This window comes from Sceloporus occidentalis, unplaced genomic scaffold, assembly GCF_023333645.1.
Source record: "Sceloporus occidentalis isolate IW3139 unplaced genomic scaffold, rSceOcc1.0.p SCAF_3, whole genome shotgun sequence".
NCBI lineage: Eukaryota > Metazoa > Chordata > Lepidosauria > Squamata > Phrynosomatidae > Sceloporus > Sceloporus occidentalis.
The window spans coordinates 223,928,804-223,950,583 of record NW_028316983.1 but is presented as its reverse complement, the minus strand read 5'-3'; the positions used below and the strand labels follow the sequence as shown (position 1 = coordinate 223,950,583).

The following is a 21,780-nucleotide window of genomic DNA, read 5'->3' as shown; positions in this document are numbered from 1 at the left end:
ACACAGAATAAATCCTCAATAACAGCATTTTTGCACACGAATTAATATTTCTGCATTGAAATATTATCTGCCCTGCAGACAAGGCTGTTTCCAGCACAGAAAATGCTGAATTCTGACAAAATAACCACATGGCATTTTTTTTTTTCACATAATAAGTGCTGAACTGCGAATAGCCAAACTACATGGTTTTCAGAAACTTTCGTATAGTGGGAAGCAAATTGCTCAAACGACTCATTGCCACCTTTAAGGGGGAAAAACCTAGTGAAGAATTACATCTTTACTACACAGCCAAGCACCCTTCTCTTTACAGGTATCTCAGTTTATGAAGTAGATGTGTTCCTGGCCATTGCCTCTTTAACAGAAAATCTGGTACCAGAGGTAGAACATAACAGAAAATAATAGGAATAATTTTCTACAACACAAAGAAGAAGAGCAGTTTCAGCAGACTTTTTGTCCAAATCTAACAAGATGCACCTTTGAAAGCAAATAATCGGGTCAGCTGAGCCAAGCAAAAGGGATTAAAAACATTTTTAGCCTTCCGGAGACTACCTGAATGCATCCTGGTATAGCTTTTTCTTTCACCAAGCTCCACATTTCTTATGATTTTCATTTTGGTGGCCAAACTGACAGATTTATCCTGCTTCCCCTCACCTCTCTGTTTGACATACTGGAGATTAGCTGATGAGGCAGCCTTATCTGATCTCCTCTTTGCTTTTCATGCATGCTGTGTAAGGGTTTTTGGAAGTAGCTTTCATTTACCTTGCCTGTTGTAAGCAGACACTCTTTCCTAGCTCAAATGTAATCATACTACAGGTATAATATTGGAACCCACCACCAAAGGTCTGTATTTCCCCAACCCTCCATCACCATCCTCCCAATTCTAATACTGCTGAAAAACTTCCAACTAGACAGAGATCGTGGAAGAAAGGGGGAGGCTGGGTGGGGACAAAAAATACTTTGTTAAAAGAAACTTCTTCATCAGAGGTTTTGTTAACTGAGGTATGCCTGTTTAAGATGATGAGGGCTAAATGTTAAAAGTTACACTGAATTTTAAGAAGTACCATAAGTATAACAAAGAAATCAGGAGAAAGTAGAATTTTTGAAGTATATTTTATTTGTAGCAAGACAAGGGGAGGGGATGAACAAGAATCTCTCAGAGCTAAATAAATAATTCTAATTTATTTGTTTAATAAACAAATTTGTTTAACTGTAGTGAAGTATGTTTTATTGCCCAAACCTACAGAGCTGAAGTGCTTTGAGCAGAATATAGGCATAGTTTTGTATATCATTAACAACATCATCTTAATAATCAGATACACTGTGTCTTCATTTTTGTTTGCACTATATTTTCCACCTGCTGATTTCAGAAAATTACTGCTGCAGTTCTTCTCCTCTACATACACAGAATATAGTAATTTGCAAAGTCAAGCAAGGATGAAAATATGATTGAAATATAAGAGTCCTTTTTAATGGAATTGTTGTTATTGCATTATAAATTATTTCTCGAAAGAGTTCTGGCTCTCTTTAACCCCTTGAATAAAATATCCTCTGTTTTTAGACATGGTTATCCGAAATATGGTCATCATTATACACTTATCAATTATGCTAATAATTATAGAATGAATTTTAAAATCTTTACATAAGTAAAAGCTCAAACTGAATTAAAGGGAAGGGACTCCTCAGTATCACTTTAAAAACCGAACCTAACCCTTTACCCTTTTTTGTTCCACAAACCAAGTTTTTCATTATTTACAACTAATAGCTGTCTGAGTCATTCTTATTCATGCTGATGAAACTGGCACCTTTTCCAGCTCTGTCATGTTGCATCTGCACCATTTATACTGTTTGTAAGAGAAAATATTTGCTTACATTTCTGCCTAAACACTGAAGCTCTTACATTTTATTGATTGCAGTCCACAGGTTTCTCTCTTAACTCTGAAGTCAATGACCAGGGTGTGTTAAATGATTTATATCAAATGAAAACTGATAAGAAAAGTCCTTGAAAGCATCATTGGCTGCCATATCCATTTGTTAAATTCAGCGTACTGCTAAATGTTTGAAACTAGGTAATAGGTGTTTAGTTTCTGGCCAAAAAATAATTTAAGGAAGAACTGTTTTCTGTTCTTAAAGAAACAATAAACACAGGTTAAACCCACAGACTGGTTCTCATTTGGGAAGAGCTGGTAAATTTTACTTTCTAGTGTCAGATTCCATTTGGTACACTATGCTAGTGGCTGCAATTTTTTGCAGGATCAAACAGCGGTGGCAAGAAAAAGCAGACAAAATTTGCTGACTCCAAGCAGCCAGTTTTATCTGATGTTTGACTTACCTCGCAGCTGATTCACCAACAACCTTCTTCTGTCACCATTGCTTGCATTGGTGTAGTACATTGTTACAGGATTCTACAATTCCAGAAACCCCCAGTGGCCTTTCAGGCTAGGGGATTCTGCAAACAGCAGTCAAAAATTAACTATCTCAAGCTCTGCATCTGAGTTTGGAAAGATACAGTCACACTCTTAAGTTCTAACTAAGGATTACAGAATTCTTCATGCAGAAATAAGTTCTGGGATGAACATTCACTTGTTTGAGCAGCAAGTACTTATCACATAGCATGTTAGAAAACCTCTTTAAAGGAACATGTTAAAGTACTCTATTGCTGCTGCAGCCATGGCCCTTCTAGAAGATTTTTTTATCTTCCCTAAGATGCCACTGAAACAACATTGTGGCTGCATGTGCACAGGCCAGAATACTCTGGCAGCAGCCTGGAGTATTCTGGTCCCAAAGCTGCCCTGAACTCCCCCTGTTACCTGGGTACTCCAGAGTGATACCAGGTAGCTGTACACATACAAGTCTGAGTGCTGCCCACTGAACATGAACTGAATCACTCCTCCTGAGGCTGCAAACCAGGTGTCCAGCATTGAGCACATGGATGGGCCCTTTGTTTTGACCTCAGAGGGAATGACTTGCACCAGTGGCAGTGGACACATTGTAAACAGCTGCCTGGCATCACCCTGGGATGCCTGGTGAGTTTTTAAAATCCATTTTGATAGGAGTATAATGCGAGTTTCTGGGCAGAACTGGCTGTACATCATCACTGACATTTTCTTTCTTCAAATGAGATAAATCCTGTGACAATCAAAGTCATGGTTCATGAGTACAAATGATACTGCCATTTGAAGAGGGAGATGCATCTCCATTCTAGGGTATGTTCAGTTTGATAATAGTGATCAAGTGATTCAGAATGTGAAATTATATACTTGCTTATCTTGACTCTACAAAGTTAATTCCTACCCTCATCAGCCATACCACTTAGCAAAATTTACCATGTGGACATCAGTTCCAAGCTGCTTGAGATACCCCTGCATGTAAAACAATAACCACATTGTGGTGGAGAGCTCAGCAGGTTTGTGAATCAACTTCTCCTCTTCAAGATCCAGCAGAAGCCACACACATACCACAAAACACATTGCCAAACTGCAGCAGCATAATTAAAGAAGCTTCAAAAAAAGCAGGAGGCACTTCTTCTAATGGAAGGTTTCCCAGTTTGATAATCTTTAGAACATGCTTTCAGTGCTTGTTTTAATATGTTTTCTGTGGTTTACCACTGAAATTTGGTGCATGGTTTGGGCAACCAAAGAAACAGTGTTTGGATGCATATAAACTATGAGGCATATTTTTCTCAACACTAATCTATATCCTTTCCAATTGATCTTCAGAGCAGGATTTAAAATAGCCTGGGAGCTGCATTGATAATCTGGTGGACAATTTTTACCAAAACAGAAAGAGAACTATACATGGAATACAAAGCTATTTATTCTTCTCTCATCTGTTTTCTAGATGCTCAATCATGATAGTATTCTAGACGAATATGTGGATTCTGAGATGGAAGAAACCACTATATAACCTACTGTAAAGTTAAGATGGTTCTACTCCAGGAAAATAATATTTTATTTGAAAGCTCGGTTTTGGGGCCCATTAGGGGTCCATACTGTACATTGTTCCATGTAGTTGGAAATTTACATGAAATTGTTGAGTGAGGTCATCCAGAGATTGGGAGTGAGGTTTTTCACAGACATAACATTCATTCTCACCTCCCCCATGTAAACTGAAATTTAATTTAATTAAAGAAGACAAACTTTGTTTATACAGGACAGCAGTATGGTAGAAATGTCTTACTTAAGAAGGATCCACTGCCACTACCTCTCTCTGTCTCTCTCTGTCATTCTTTTTCACATGTCTCTCTCTTACATACACACAACTCATACATATATATACTGGAAGAGTTTAAGCTTGGATGTGCTTTTAGTCTGAGCCACCACCTTGAAAACCAGGTAGAAGCTATAGCTACCCTTAATTCTAATACATGCAATACAAAACAATGTTTGTGGTGGTAACTGTGGCATTTTTGTGGTGATATTATGAGCATTCCATCTCAGAGGTCTATTTCATATGTTACTTATTTTCATCTGTCATTTTCCCCCTACCTGGTCCATCCCACTCTTCTGTCTCAAGTGGTCCAGATTTCTCCAACCGTGCATCCCCATCAGAATCTGCTGCCTCTTGGCTGCCCTCTTCATCACCTATGAATTTATCAAGGAAAGATGGAGAAATATCATGACATAGTGTGCTTCAGCTCGACTCAAACACACACACACACATTATATATACAGATATATAAAGTCATGAGATAGTAACATTAAACATTTACTTCAACAATTCTGCCTTGCTAAATAGTTGTTCAAATGACACTAAACCAGTCCCTATTTTGAGTTCTGAAACAACTAAGGTAATAATGAGACAGTAGTCAGCATATGCAAAATACATTTCCTCCCCTCATCACTGAACAACCACATCCTATACCCAAATATTTAGTCTTACTGGCAAATGCATCTAGCCCAGAAGACAAGTCTTGGAGCCAGGTTTGAGTCATGGGACCTCATTTTAGAAACCAAGTATTGGATAAAGTATGCTGCCTGTTTGCTGGGATTATGACTAACAGAATAGGATACAGTCTTGCCCTTCTTGTACAGCAAACATTGCTGTCACATTGGCAGTAGTTCTTCCTCCACCTTTAATTGAAGTGTCATATTGTCTGAATCAGGGTGTTACTTTGCTATCCAGTAGACATGAAGTTGGAAGCTCCATCAAAATCGAACTGAAGTTCCAATGTCAAATAGACATTCTCCAAACTGCAGTATTAAATCCATGCATTTCCTATCAATAGCAGACTATTTTTTTAAGAAAACCGCATGCAGTAATAACTATTGAGCTTTCCTGACTGAGTATCACAGCAGCTGTTAGTCCCCCCTATAATGTATTTTGCAATCAGTTACATCTACAAAGTATTTTTTTTAACAATGAACAGTTCAGAACTGACAGGTCTAGTTTCTTGTTCACAACTGCTTATCACAGCAAAGATATCATATATGTTTTCCAGGTGCTTTCTATAGTTAGGATACCTTCACAGAAGCCGCTTGTGAAAGATAAGGTCATAAAAGAGATGAAAAATGTGTGAGCTTCATACACTCATGGTTTTATCATCAGACAAGATAGCTTTCAGTAAAGGACTTCCAGTTACAAACAGAAAGCTGCCTAGAACATAGATGGGGAAATGTGGAAAGTTTGGAATGGAGTTCAAATTTATTCTTCCTTTAAACAAAAATATAAAACTAAATTACAAGAATCACCAAACACAGAAAAAAGAAACCCAATGGAAATTCTGTTCAAAATCCAACAGTGGCACTACTCGTGCACATCCCCCGATTGCATGCATGCTTGCACCTGTTTGATGCTCACACCAAGCGAATTCAGATATCATCTTAGGTACTGTGGCAGGTGATACCTTTCACATCAGTAGGGCAGTAAATTCCTTCTAAGTTTTAGTCCAAAGCTTAGAGATGCTATCCAAAGGGCTAAATTCTAGTCCCCAAATACATTCAGCACCTTGGACAGTGCCAAAACACAGAGGAGACACTCAACAGCCAGCTCTATGAATGCCACAGATGGTCTGGCCAGCAATGACAGCCCCTACCTCCCCACCCTGCCCTCATCCCACTGCTGTCCCAAGATGAGCCAGAGATTCAGCAGAAGTATCCTCATGAAGCTTTTTTTAATCTAAATCTCAATGTGATAATGCATCAAGAATAAATAATACATTAAAGTTTTGAGTGTCATGACAAAATTGTAATAATAATAGTAGTAGTTATTCTTTGCATTTCCATTGTGTGTTCACAATGCAAGGAAAAACAACTTCACAAATATATGAACATGAGGAGATCCCTCCCAAATCAAACCAAAGGTCCATTTCATCTAGCATTCTTTTTTCCTTTTAATAGCAGCTATATCCAGATACATTTGTGAAACTCTTAATACAAACAAGGCAAAGTCGTATGTGTGCCTCTGGCATCTGCTTTTCAGAATTAAGATTAACCTTTGACCAAGCAAGGATGCTGGCATTTGGTATGTGTTGTGGTGGTGGGGAAACAGGAGGGAAGTTAACTTTAGCTTACAAAGGAAACATCATGGGCTGTATACAATATGCAATTTTATCTTTGTTAATTTCTGCAAACTTGAAAACTTAAGTCAGTGAACAAAAATAATGCTGATTTGAAAACAGATTCAATGACAGCTAAAATGGCAGCACAAACTCCATTTGAAACACTACAGTTACAAAACAAGCAAACGGTACAGTCACACAGGGAGCTAGTTTCCAAGTTGATTTCACTTAAGTTCTTAGTGAAATCAATGGGATTTAACCTAGATGCAACTAACTTTCCACATTGATTTCGTTTCCTAAGATCAACTGAACCGCTGCTGCTGTATGTAATGTGATCAATGTACATAGTACTTTACAAGTACAGTCAGCCCTTGGTATCCACAGGGGATCTGTTCTGGATCCCCATGCATATACCAAAAATCGGAGGATGCTCAATGGTGGCACCATTAGAGCCATGGGATTTTGCTACCCCAGCTGTCCAAAGCCTGCCTTGTCACTCTTACCATGGAGGGGGGTAGGGGGTTGCCTCCTCCTGCTCCTCTTCCTCCCCTTCCAGCCTGCTTCTCCCTCCTCCTCTTCCTTCCTCACCCCCCCCACCACTGCTGCCATCTCCTCTTTGAGTCTGGCAGGAGCCTCTGTGGAGCCAGGAAAGGGGGCTGCAGATCCCTGGAGGGCAAGTGGGGAACCCTAGGAGGCAGAAAGACCCCCCACCAGGGAACCCCCCCCACCAGCCCAAGAAAGGCCCTCCACCCCCTCCAAGGGGAAGCCAGTCCAAGGGCGCTCTGTGCATGCTCAGAGGGTATCACTTGGGGCAGCCTCTACCCCAGGAAGGAGGGGGAGGGGGCAAGTAAGGGCTCCCTCCCAAATAAAAACACACTTTCGGGGCTGCGAAGCACTCCTCTCCAGGCTCCTGAACCTCAGACAGTGGCCTCTCGGAGGCCTCAGAGAGCACTGTCACTTTGGCCATGCTCAGGGGCCCTCTGCTTTGGTGGAGATACAGGATGGGGCAGGTTTGTTTTGCTGGGTCCGGGCCTCTGAGTCATAGCCACTGCCAGCACTGCCAGGTGAGCCACTGAGAGACAGGGGACCCCCAACACCCACCATCCAACCCCTAAGAGGGAACAGCTAAGGTTGGCTCCCTCTGCTGCTGCCACTTTTTCTCCTCCCTCCTCCTCTTCCTTCCTTCCTTCCTCCCTCTTTTCTCCTTCTCTTCTTCCTGCCACCACCTCTGCCTCTTCCTCCTCCTCTGCAACCCCCAATGGGCTTGCTGTCCACAGATGCTGGAATCCACAGATGGCAAATCCGTAGATATGGAGGGCCTAACAGTGAGTCTAAATCTAAAATCTAAAATATATGTGTACACATGCACAGAGGGAAGGAAGGCACGAAGAATAAAAATATAAAACTATACAGTACAATTGTAAAACACATTATACAGATAAAATATAACAGATACAAGCGTACAAAAGATACAGCAAACTGACAAATACATATGTAATGCTTCTGAGGTCCTCTCTCCCTGCTTCTGCTGAGCAGAATGAGCTCTCCAGAGAGCACCTACTTATCTAAAACCTCTCATTGATTTGAATTCTCCCTTTGTTACTACATAATGGGATGTTACTGGGATACCACTGGCACTTCCTGTCTCTGATACAGCAGTTTATTTCCCTCCCTGAACCCTAGTGAAGGGACTAGACATTAAAGAAGAGTGTGAGAGACAGAGTAATTTTAAAGGGAAAAGTTTTATTCTAAGAAAAAATTCCCATAGCAAAGGGGTAGCTCTTTACAAGAAGGACCATCTTTTCCTTCAGGCACACTTTACAGTTACAGTTAAAGATAGGTTAGATAATTTCAGCCAATCCAAGAAAAGTAATAACAGCCTTTGACACAACTAGCTAATAATTCTATTCTAATCAAATGGGATTTGCAGTCCTAGATGTGCATAGGATAGCTTGGGATCTTGACACTTTTTTTCAGCCTCAACCAGCTTCCCCAGGAGGACAGGGGTTGCTTCCTTCAGTCTCAAATGATCCTTTCTCAGGCTTTTTATAACTTCTGCTGAAGTTGCTATAACTACTTGGAGGTTTACACTTCTGCCCAACTGGCCATCTCATTGGGCCATTGGTTTCTCATATCTCCGTGATGTTCAGCCTCATTAAAATGAAACCTAGCTGCCTCACATCATTTGACCCTGTGCTACCTGGGAAAATTATCGGCTGCTCAGATAATGGAATGGCCCATTATCACAACACATAATCAAAATAAAAAAGATAATAAAGCAATATTTAGCTAAAATTCCAAACATTTTGGAAAACAAGAAAGTTTTTAATTGGGATTTAAAAATAATGAGGGAAGGAGCAGTCTGCAAATGGCCAGAGAAGCAATTCCAAGAGTATGGAACAGTGAGTGAAAAAGCACAAAGGTCAGCCAAGGAAGAGGAAACAGTTGGGTAAGAAGCCTACAGTTCCAAGAGTACAGATCTCAAACAGGCTGGTAAAAAGAAATAATGACTAATAGGGATCCAACCCACTGTGTTGATTCAAAAAAAACAACACGTATCTCCCATCAACATTGTTTGTTGCTAATATACATGCACACACAGAATCAGAATCAACCTATATTACTCAGCTAATCCAGAAATCTCTATCATGCCACTGCCTTTTCTCATTCTGTTTGGTTACTCTTTTTTCAAGAATTTTTCCAAATTCTTTTGTAATTATGGCACTATCTGCCTAACAAGATGGTACAAAGTAAACAGGAGGGCATAGTCACAGAAATCAAAATGTTGGCACATTCAAGAAAGAGTAAAAAGAGCTGAAATCCATCACACACATAGATTTAACCAGAGTTCAGATTCATGACAAAGCAGTAGAACTCTGCCAGTACAAGTACTAAAAATAATAGCATCAGCTATATGCTAGCGAAAAAGCAGTATTTAGTCAATACACTGATAACACTCAGAACATATCCCACCTCAATGAAATGCAAAACATTACACCAGTAAAAGAGTCTGTGTAATTTAAAACACTTCATTTAAATTTTATAGATAGCCCCCAAATAGCCCTATATCCTATACAATCATTACAATGTATTGAATACAGGCACATAATGTCAACTAACTCTGTGTTGAAACATAGCATACAGACATCAACAGATTCCCCCAGCCATACTGGCCATAATGGCCCAGGGATTATGGGAACTGTAGTTTTAAAAAATAACAACTTTTCAAAAATTGCCCATAAATTAATATACTTGCCAATAGGCTCTGGATCTGACTTCCCAGAGAAGCCAGAATGACCCCTACTTGCTGTCCTTCCATCGGCAGGCAAAGGCATTATTATTATTATTATTATTATTATTATTATTATTATTATTATTATTATTATATTTTATTTTAACAGGCTCTTAGGGTTGTTAATTTAATATTTAAAACTTATGTACTTTATATTGTTTAAGACACATTCTGTTTTAAAGGATACTGAGAGCTGCCATGCTTACCTTATTGGGAGAAAAGTAGGATATAATTTGAATAAAAAAATATTTATTTATTTACATTCCAACATATCAATATACATTACAATGTGAATTTTCAAGAGGAATTATATAAATTATTTATTTAACATGTACAAGGTTGCAAACTGACACAGATGAAGAATTAATAACAGTGCACACAGTTACTTTTTATTACATTTATACCCCTCCATTCCACCAAAAAAGACTCTCCAGTAGGTTAACAGAAATAAACTCAAATAAAAATAAAAATAAATGTAATTATAACATAAAATAACTTAATCCCACAAGTTCTATTAATAACAGACTTTTCTAACTGCCAAAAGACTATTTGAATAAAAAGACTAATTCATATACTTGTTCTTCTGCAAAGAAGACTGTAAGCACCAAAAATAAAAACCTGTTAAAATCTAAAATGCTATACCCTTATGAATATTTAATAGTCCATATTGGCTTACACCCTTACAATTCTTGGATGTGATATTTTGTTTTGACACTCAGTGTGGCATAGTGGCTATGACAACTCTGGAGACCAGGGTAATGATTCCCTACTCAGCATATGAAACCCACTGGATGAGCTTGAGCAAGTCACATTCTCTCAGCCTCAGGGAAAGGCAATGGCAAACCTCCTGTGAACAAATCTTGGCATTAAAACTCATGATAGGTTTGTCTTAGGATCATCATAAATTGAATACAACTTAAAGGCACACAACAACAAACTAGGAGCAGAATAAAATTTTTGTAGCTGTTGTACTGTTCTTAGCCCATGATTAGGGTTGCCAGGTGTCCTGTTCTGTATGGGATGTTCCATACTTAGAGTTTTAAAGTCAAGCTCTATATCAGGATGATACAAGATATGCAAACCAGGCACTCCACCAGACCCCTGATCGTTGGGTATTCAACAAATTTACATATCTAATGTGTGACTTTTTCAGCTGGCCTTGTGGCTTGCTGGGCTAATCAGCAAAGTGAAATTGTTGTCTCAAGATGGTTGGCCTGTCATCATGAGATTTCTGTGGGTTCCTGCAGATTTGAGATATTGCAGAAGCCAGCTCTTATGAGAAGAGGACCTCTCACAAGATTTGAGACATTTTTATACCAATCTGCCTGATCTAGAATCATAGAATCATAGAATCGTAGAGCTGGAAGAGACCACAAGGGCCATCCAGTCCAACCCCTTGCCATGCAGGAACTGTCAATCAAAGCATCTCCAAAAGATGACCATCCAGCCTCTGTTTAAAGGCCTCCAAGGAAGGAGACTCCATTACACTCCGAGGGAGTGTGTTCCACTGTCGAACAGCCCTTACTGTCAGGAAGTCCCACCTAATGTTGAGGTGGAATCTGTTTTCCTGCAGCTTGCATCCATTGCTCCAGGTCCTAGTCTCTGGAGCAGTAGAAATCAAGCTAGCTCCCTCCTCAATATGACATCCCTTCAAATATTTAAACAGGATTATCATATCACCTCTTAACCTCCTCTGCTCCAGCCTAAACATCTCCGGCTCCCTAAGTCGTTCCTCATAGGACATGGTTTCCAGACCCTTCACCATTTTAGTCGCCCTCCTTTGGACATGCTCCAGTTTCTCAATGTCCTTTTTGAATTGTGGTGCCCAGAACTGGACACAATATTCCAAGTGGGCCCTGACCAGAGCAGAATACAGTGGCATTATGACTTCCCTTGATCTAGACACTATACTTCTGTTGATGCAGCCTAAAATTGCATTGGCCTTTTTAGCTGCCACATCACACTGTTGACTCATGTTCAACTTGTGGTCTACTTGGACTCCCAGATCCCTTTCACACGTAGTTTTATTCAGCCAGGTGTCCCCCATCCTATATCTGTGCATTTCATTTTTCACCCTAAGTGCAATACCTTACATTTCTCCATGTTGAAATTCATTTTGTTAGCTTTGGCCCAACTTTCTAATCTATTCAGGTCATTTTGAATGTTGATCCTGTCCTCTGGAGTATTAGCTACTCCTCCTAATTTGGTGTCATCTGCAAATTTGATAAGTATGCTCCCAGTTCTGTCATCCAGGTCATTGATAAAGATGTTGAATAACACTGGGCCCAGGACAGAGCCCTGTGGGACCCCACTGGTCACTTCCCTCCAGGATGAAAAGGAGCCATTGTTGAGCACCCTTTGGGTTCGGTCGGTCAACCAATTACAGATCCATTTAACAGTTACTTTGTCTAGGCCACATTTTACAAGCTTATTTGCAAGAATGTCATGGGAAACCTTGTCAAAGGCCTTACTGAAATCAAGATATATACAGGAAATTAGCCAAGAAAAATCCATTATAAATTCACCTTGGCACTGAGACAGACAGGCCAAAAGCACTGTCTTGCTGCCGAAACTATGGTTCTGGAGCGTGCAGCAACCGCATGCTCCAGAACCCTAGTATGTGTGGGCAGCAGCCTAATGGCAGCCTCCCATCCACATGGAGGCTTCCATCTTTACCTAAGTGATGTGCAGCGTCAGCACATCACTGTGCATCACTTATGTCACAAGTGCACTAGTGCGCACTCGCAATGTAACCCAAGTGCCGCAAAAGAATCCCAGAAGAACTGGATTCTTTTTGCTCCAGAGGGACATTGTGCGGTTTGGTGGCTGTGGTATCCTTCCTGAGTTAAAACGGGAGAGTGCAGACCACCGTTTCGGGGCGGTCTGTACTGCCCCATAGGATTGCCAAAGGCCGGAAACTACTTTAAGCCACACAGCAACACAACAACAAAATAATCTCTGGCTAATCCTACTCTTGGAGAATCTAAAAATTATAGGGTATTGCTGTTTTAAGCTTTGCCATTTTCAGAGGCATGTAATTTAAATTTTAAATTTTAAAACAACAGTCAGAGGCCTGGAACAGATGGCCCAGAAGGAGCAGCCACTCCATCTGTGATTGCGCTGGGACCACAGCAACCACACAGCCCACTCCTGAAGTTAGCTGCCAGCGCCATCTCAAATAGGCCCCCAGCAAGAGTGGATTTAATCTGCTCCTAAAAGTTCCAGCTCTTGCTGCCTTAGTGTGGACTCTTTCAGAAAAAGTGTCATCTGAATGTCATGCTCCCAAAGTGGTTGGAAGCTGCTTCTTTGGCCCATCTATTTCAGGCCAGAATTTGAGATATGTAAATAGCTGTGACACTATGGTCTTTTAGTGCTACTAATAGCTCTGCTGTCTCTTGGAAAAACAAATAAAAATCAAACCTACTACCAAATAGAGAGCTCCTTGAACTTCATAATGAATATTACTTTTGAAAAGGAAAATGGCTTTTTTTTCAAAGAAATATTAATACTGAGGTCCCGGAGATCTTCAAAATGACTTTGGGCCCAAAATAAAGCTGCTTCAGGTCACTTTGGCGGTATGCTGTTTAAATGAGACACACATCTTAAGAGGCCAGAAGCTGCACCAATGCTGTGCTCTAGTCCTTAGGACTGGAGCATGGCTTTAGTGCAGCTTCTGGCTGCTTAGTATGCATCCATCATTTGAACAGCATAGCTCCAAAGTGACCTGAAGCAACTTTATTTTGGCCTGTCTGTTCGGGCCCTTTATGTATTAAGTCTCTGGAGTAGCACAATTTTCATTGTGCTCTCTCTTTGTATTTCAGGATATCTAGTTCTTCCTCCACTTTTCTTTTACACCCACTGTCCCCCCCCCAAAAAAAAAAAACCCTGTTTACCCTTTGCTCTTTCTAAATATCTGCTACAGAGGACAATAGGAAATTCACCAGGAGCCACTAAGAATTCCCATTCTTCCCCAAAGACTCAGGTTGAGCCAAACACAGCACTTTCCCTCTCATAGGAATTTGCCTGGCCTGTCTTTAAAACCTCATTTGTACAGTATATTCAGAGAAGTTAAATCCCATTGTTTTCAGTGAGGTTAACTCAGTGCTAATACACAATGCTAAAGGAAGGTAATCCTACAAATGTGGGTACACACACACACATCACTAATTATTAGTAAAATAAAGATGTATTTTGTTTATTTACTTGTACTGACATCCCACCTTTCTTCAAATATAGGACCCAAAGCAGCTTTCAAAATAAATTCAAACAAAATAAAACAAATAGTGAAAGCCAGCTTATAACAAATAAATAAACCATTGTATTAAAAGCAGAATTAATTTAAAACAGTTTATAATTTAAAACATAACAATGAAGATAAAAATATAGTGTGTGTGTCCACACATAAACACAATCATTCAAAGACAGCTTCACAGCAATCAGTTAAAAACCAAACCCTTGTCTAAACAAAAGATAGTCTGGTGGTGGAAGAGAGAGAGATTTATAATAAGGATGAATTCTAGATCCAGGATCTCTCTCTTATTTGGAAAAGATAGAAACAGAAAATACCAATCTCACCATTTCATCTGTTGTTGTTGTTGTTGTTGTTGTTGTTGTTACTATTAGTGCTCTCTCATAAAACAGAACAATTTAAAAAAGACCCACAAAGCTTTTCTAAGGGCCTCCAGTTGCACCTTCCTTCAGCAGCTCTTCCCAGTCTAGCTGTTTCCTTAGTGAAGATGTTTCAGTTGTGTTTTCCCTATATTCTTTGAAAATTACACTCTTGTTTCATTTGTTTCAAAAAGTTTTTGTTTTAAAAAATAGAAGCAACAAGAAGAAAATGCAATTAAACAACAATTGACTGTCGGTGAAAATTATACTATATGCATGTTTCATCTGGATATCATCCCATTCAACTAGAGAGACTCTGGAGGCACAGGAGCCCAGCTGTTGGAGGTGTGACAGACAGGCAGCACTTTTAAAAGCTGCCTTGCCACCCCAAGAACCATTACCTGCCTCTCCCAGAAAATACCGGGGGCCAGCAGAGAGACTCTAGAGGCCAAGGAGCCCAGCTGTTGTTGTTTTTTCCCTTTCCCCCTATGGTCCTAGATTGTAACATTTTAAGATTGTGTATCATTTATATTGTTTTTAGGATTGGGATGAGGGATTGAGAGTGGGCATTATTTTCTTTTTTACTTGTTTTGTTCCTTTATTGCTATGTACTTTCCTTTGTTAATTTTATTGCTGCTGTGAATCGCTATGTATTTTTTGCTATTTATTGCTATTGTGAATTGTTTCATTATTGTATTGTTATTGTTTATTTGCTTTGTACTTCCTTTATTGTTGTAACCTCCTCTGATTCCTTGTGATTGGGCGGGCTATAAATAAATCCTTATTATTATTATTATTATTATTATTATTATTATTATTATTAGCATCAGCCAACTATCCATCCAAGATCATAATTACTATATTATGGGCTTGTATTTTAGTAAAAGAAAAATTCTGGTATATTCTAATTTTTTTTAACATGCACACACACACACACACACACACTTTTATGTCACTTCATTCCTGAGCAAAACTCAGCTTTGTCTTGACAATAAAAGGACAAAAGGGGAGGAAAGGAAATCATTGGCTTTCTACTGCAGTCATTTAGCATCATTTATACCTCATGTTTTCATGTTCTTTTCTCCTGACTGCTACCTATCATAATAGGTGCTTATTACTTACAAAATGACATTTTAAAAAGTGATTTTGACAAGCAGTACATTACTTTCATGCTTAAATCACACAGCTCTCTAATTCCCAAGGAAAAGAAAAAAGGATCAGACATATTCCATGGAACACAACACCCACCTTGGTGAGGCAACATACAAATTTTTCAAAATTACACATTAAAATTCGAAAGAAGGTGCAAATGAACATAAGATTATTTTCAATATTACTTCTGAATGGTTTTACAGTTTCCTGAGAGCTTCCAGTTTATATTTTCAAGATTTGCTTTCCATTAGCCTTTGCTTCTAGAATAAAACCCCAAAGACAATACATTGTTGTTGTTGTTGTTGTTGTTATCGTGTGCCCTCAAGTTATTTCCAGTGTATGGTACCCTGAGGCAAAAATATCATGGGGTTTCTTCAGAGGGGGTTTACTGTTGCCATCCTCTGAGGCTGAGAGACTGTGACTTGCCCAGGGTCACCCAATGGGTTTACATGGCCAACCTGGGAATTGAACCCTGGTCTCCAGAGTTGTAGTGCAATGCTCAAACCACTAAACTACACTGGCCCTCATTGTCAAAAATAACACTACATTGATTGAAATTTTTCAAAGACTCCCAAATGGTACCAGAAAAAAAACACAACATTTTTGTGCATATGTGTGTGCACTGTTGTTGTTATGTGCCTTAAAGTCATTTCTGACTTATGGCAACCCTAAGGTGACCCTATCATTGTGTTTTGTTGGCAAGATATGTTCAGAGAGGGTTTACCTTTGCCTTCCGTTAAGCCTGAGAGAGTGTGACTTGCCAAAATTACCTAGTGGGTTTCAGTGACCAAGCAGGGATCCAAAGCCTGGTCCCAAAGTAATAGGCCAATGCTGAAACCACTACACTACGCTGGCTCTCCCTGATGTGAATTCATGTGTATAATTTATGTGCAGGAGAAATAATTATATATATGCCTAAATCTGTATTTCTGATCACCAAAGAGATAAGTCATTTTTAGATTTCAACAGTAACTTACCTTTTTGGCACTAAGAATTGCTGCTACAATTTCAATTTTTGTTGTTTCTCCCACCTGTAAATTCATATACCTTTTTAAGATCGTGATCGATATCATCTGGTATGATATTTGCCATTCCCAGTGTTACTTCAACACCTACACTACCTGAGTAAGTACATTATATTGGACTAAATAAACATTGTTTTGAAATTGATACTTTAAGGGAATGAAGTGAGCTACAAATCTATATAAACTAATATCTATTAATACATGTGACTGGACAAAAACGCTTGAATTTTTATCCTACCAAGTGTGGTAACCCTGTTATAAAGAGCATTTATCCAAAGCCATAGATGTAGAATGATAGCAGTTTGTCTGATAAATTCATATTAATATGCTGTGTTAAGTCCTTTACATCAGGACTGATAATACATCATTAAAGAACATTTTAGAATTTCCCACCAGAATTTAGATCATTGAAAACAAAAACATATAAGATATAGTTGAGTCTTGCATTAAATCATGAACTAAAACGCCTGGGACAAAAATTACTATTGCATGTAAACAAACTGGTACATTTCAGATTTCCAATGCACTAGATTATTGTCCTTATCAAAATGAATGATCAGCTCATATTCAGCATTTAAAATGGCTTTGAAATGGCAACATTAATACACTACTTGTAACTTATAAAAGGTGCTGTTACATATGGGTCTAGGAAATTCTGACACACAATGGAGGAGACCCAGAAATGTGGGGGCAAAGGTACCTCAGGAGGTAAACAGAATCTATTTTTTCATCCCAAGAAGGTCAGACAAAAACATCCGACCAAGGCAGGTACAGGTCAATTCCTTGAAATGAAGCCCAGACAAATAAGTAAGACACCAAGAAAGAGCAGCATGTTCCAACATTCTTGGAACAATCTCCAGATTTCAATTTTAGTCCAGCTACAGGAGATGATCCTGACATGTTCATTCACAACAATCTGACTGAACAATTTTTCTGAAACCACTCAGTTATTTTTTCTTCCTGAGGACCATTCTACTGTTCATTACATTTGGAGGCTTGTTTTTAAAAATACATATTTTCTCCACTCCCTCCACTCACGTATGGTCCATGCACAAGAATAAACTATTCCCAACATTTGAATAATTTCTCTTTAACTCCACCTGGAATTTTGGACTCATGCAGCAGCAAGAGCACTAAATGCTTATTTGCTGGAGCAGCTAGAGAACGGATCAAGGCACTGAAGGCATGCATCATCATGTTTATCTATGCCTATGCTTGGTTCAACTGAAGTCAATAGAAGTGTTGTCATTATGATAGGCCCTAATGATTATTATATCTGGGATGAGATCCTGAGTGTTACAAAGATAACAATTGCCAAGAATCTATCAGGCCAATTATTACAAGTCTGATAGTAGCTAGTCCAGTACTGTTTGCTTCAGGGAACAGCACAGAGCACCGGAGATCATAAGGATATATCAAGAACAGTGCTGTCTTGCCAAGAAAGAATAAAAGATAAAATAAGATATATGACTTTCTCAGTGGTTAACTCCTTAGTTTGCATAAAACTAGCAACAACACAGCTAAATAAAAGCCCAACACATACAAACCTGCTTCCATATTTACCATTCTATACAATTATAACATTGCAACACAACTAAAAACCAAGAGCACTGTAGAGAAAGTAATTGGAAATTAATTCTATAAGCATACTCGAACCACTTGATGAATGAGAAGGCAAACCTCTCCTGCCTCCCAGAACTGACTTGCAGAAGGAATTCCTTTCTGGCTTGATATGCAGTGATCAGACAGGTCTTTCCCAAATAACACTCTACACTTGTATTTTCATTTAACTTACATCTATTTTTTTTTCTGACCAAGGCAAAATCAAAATCAAGTTCTTATCAAATCCAAGATCTGCTTTAAAAGAGATTATATCATTGTACCATGACCCAAAGTAATTATTCATAAGAATTAACATTTATGAACATAATGAGAAGGTTCTTCAAATATGACCTCCCTTAAACAAACTAAACACACACAGGAACACACACACATCAGCCCAAAATCAGCTTCCAGTTTTGGCATGCGACTTGCCTCTTTCACAGTGTGAGCTGCAGAGAAAACAGCAAAAGAAACTATGTTCTGGCTGTGCTTGCAGTGTTTTTACTTGCTTACAGATAATTTCTTTAGATTGAATAAGCCTTTGAGCAAGAGACTAAATATATCCTGAAATACATTTTGCAAACTAATCCTCAAATTTCATACATGTGCAAAACAATTAGGAATTTGGTAGTGTTGATCCTTTGAAGATCTTTTAAATATACTCTTTTCATTATAACCAGAAGCCTCTTCCTCTTTCCATTAGGAAGAAAACACACATCATCATGTATTATACACTATCTCTGCTTACCAAAAAGAATTAGTGTGCCCTTCATTGGCATGGGGGGAATCCTACATAAAGGCTCTAGCAAGAATTAAAATAAATAATAAAATTAAGGAAGTGCAAGCTTGAGGAAACATGAAATATTGTCAGAGAGAGATAATGTCAGTCCTTGGGGGGGTTGAGAGGCCTGATGCCAAGCAAAGCTGGGGGCTGTTCAATCACCTCTATCAGTGCTCTATCAGTGTCTACACTCCAGCCAAATCCAGAGAAAACAAGGAGTCAAAGATGCAGGTCAATAAGCTTATAGACGATTTGCGCAAACAGCTCCTCCAGCAAGGTAAAAAACAAAGTCATATTGGCTTTTCTGACTGGGTTTTTTTTTATTATTCTTTCACTTTGAACTCTTTGGTCTAAGCACACTCTGGAAATGTCAATGTTATATGCAAGAAATTTAAAGGGCTGAGCATCTTAATCCCGTTAAGAAAAAAAGAACAAAGTTGTCTGTAAAGACCTCCCTATTGAACTCAAAGTGATTATGGTATAGCTGCCTTATGCTGATCCTGCTTCCCAATTGCTTTAGCATTAGAAGAGCAGAAAATATGTCATTAAAGACACTGCTTGGGAGGAGAAAGCTACTACTGATTGAAATGATTTTTTTAAAAAAATAACAAGGCCTTCCTGCTGATCTTAAAATATACACACAGGGATAATGAAAGAAAAACAGGAAACATATTAAATATCAGAGCAAGACACAAAAGCTGCAGAAAATATTTACACATGCTCACATAAAATCAGTCAACAGAAGGTACGAGGGACACTGGGAAATCATTTTCTAGGCTGCCAAGGATTTGGCTAGCATCAGAGATGATGTCAACAACTACTCCACACAAACATAGCATGAAGGAGAAAAGGTATGCAGAAAACAAGAAATAACCAGTGTTGCTGTAATGCTAGTGTTTTCTAGTTGCACATACAACACCAAGAACAGAACACTGAACCATGAGATTTCCTCTCAAGCTTCTTACCTTTTGCATACAAATCCATTTTATGTGCAAAATAGGAGGTACTTTGTTGCTAATATTACCTGCTATGAAAAGTAACCAGAGTTTCTTTAAAATTACAGATGAGACAAGCATGCCTAAGAGAAAAATTGATCAGCATAGCTATAGTGAATATTAGAACCAATACTCAGTTTGATTTGGTTCAAGTCGAGATGGGGGGAAAGTTAGGTAGTCAGGGTAAGATCTGTGGTATTGTGGAAAATTTGTTGTACATGACAGGGCATGATTCACTTTGAAGATGTTTCCCTTATAGTTTGGAATCCACATGCTGCCACTGCCACAGGTTCTTTGAAGGGTTCAGGATGATAATATTCAAACAACCACAACTTTGTTCAGAAATCTGGCACTGTTACACTTATTTATGACAACCCTTTATTATTCAAATCAAAAACTTTAATTCAGCAGAAAAACAGCCTTGAAATCTATCAGCAAGATGGATTACATTATGTTCCTATCATTTTAAGAAAGTATTTGCACCTTCATGACATTCATTTTTTAAAAAATTACTTATTTTACATTACTCAGCCAGGATGGGTGAAATTATGGAGAATCTTGTGAGGCCTGATAGAATTCTACTTGGACAAATTTGACTATTGCTCACTTTCATGTTCAATAACATGAATTTCTCCTATACTACAAAACACAAAATGTTTTTTGTTAACAATACAATTTTTTGGCAGAACATATAAAATAACTCCTGTCTTGACATTGACATGCTCTGTATCCCTGTCAGATTACAGTGGTATTATCTGTGTACAGTGGTATTTACACATCGTGAAAAAATCAGAAGTACATTGGGGAAAGATAGGACAGTGCCAGCTACTAATTTTTGCCACTTTTATGAACAAACATAGGTCTAGATCATTTATATGTAGAGCAATGTGGCCTTGGCACTGCATCATAGACATTCATTTTCTTGAACACATTTCCAGATTCAAGAATGTGTAAAAGTTGCTTATCAGCAGTCTTCAGACCTTCATGGTCTTTTTCAGTACATGCAACTTGTAGGCATTCAGTAGTAAAATGTATGTTATTCTTCACATCTAGATAACTGGGCAAATAAATCCACATACAATATTAATATTGTTTGGACAACCACCAAGTTGCTTCTATTCCTCTCTGCCCAGATTCCCTCCCCCCTCCTGTAATAATGTCATTTGTGCTTCAAATCTGATGCAACTAACTTTCAGTCTAGATGGTATCATTATCTCTGTTTTTGAGGAAAGCGTGGATGCAGATCAGTACTTTCATCTCAATAATTCCCCTGGCCAAAGACTAAGATGGTTCAGACCATCTTTCGCTATCCACACCTAAGATAAATATGTCTTACCTGTAACACTCTACTACAACATGGGTAATACTCTATGGCTTCAGTTAAACTGTAAACAGTATTGTCTATGCTCTTGATGGTGCAGATATGAGTGGAGCACTCTGGTGCTTTGCCTACCTAACTGCATACTATTGCCTCATTTTGTAATATGAAACAGTCCCACATGAGCATATTATTAAATAATTACTAAAATACGTATTGATTACTGAATGACTCAATAAATATATAGAAAGAACTAGGAAAGTTTTATTAAGCTTCACAGTAGTATAAACAGCAATAGTTTCATGCTCTAAAATACTGGTTTTTAGTCCAGTTTTGAGTGAGGCTATAATCATGAGGATATTTATAAGGAAACATTGCAAAAACAAATCCCTCCTTTTCTTACAGCATCATAACAAGAGTCCTTATAAATTCAAAACAAGCAAACATGAAATTATATTTGAGTCAAGAATGGCTGTCTTACATAAAAATGAGATATTACTAGATTCTGGAT

The 21,780-nt window shown here is 38.5% G+C and overlaps 1 protein-coding gene across 2 annotated transcripts in view; it reads right to left on the bottom strand.

The window, feature by feature from the left end:
* The window catches only part of ZFPM2 (zinc finger protein, FOG family member 2), a 442,942-nt gene that overhangs the window by 292,651 nt on the left and 128,511 nt on the right, over window positions 1–21,780 (bottom strand). For both annotated transcript variants that reach the window (XM_089517821.1, XM_089517822.1), the window contains one exon: window positions 4,485–4,580. In XM_089517821.1, coding sequence (XP_089373947.1) covers window positions 4,485–4,580 — 96 coding nt within the window. The remainder of the gene's footprint in view (window positions 1–4,484; window positions 4,581–21,780) is intronic.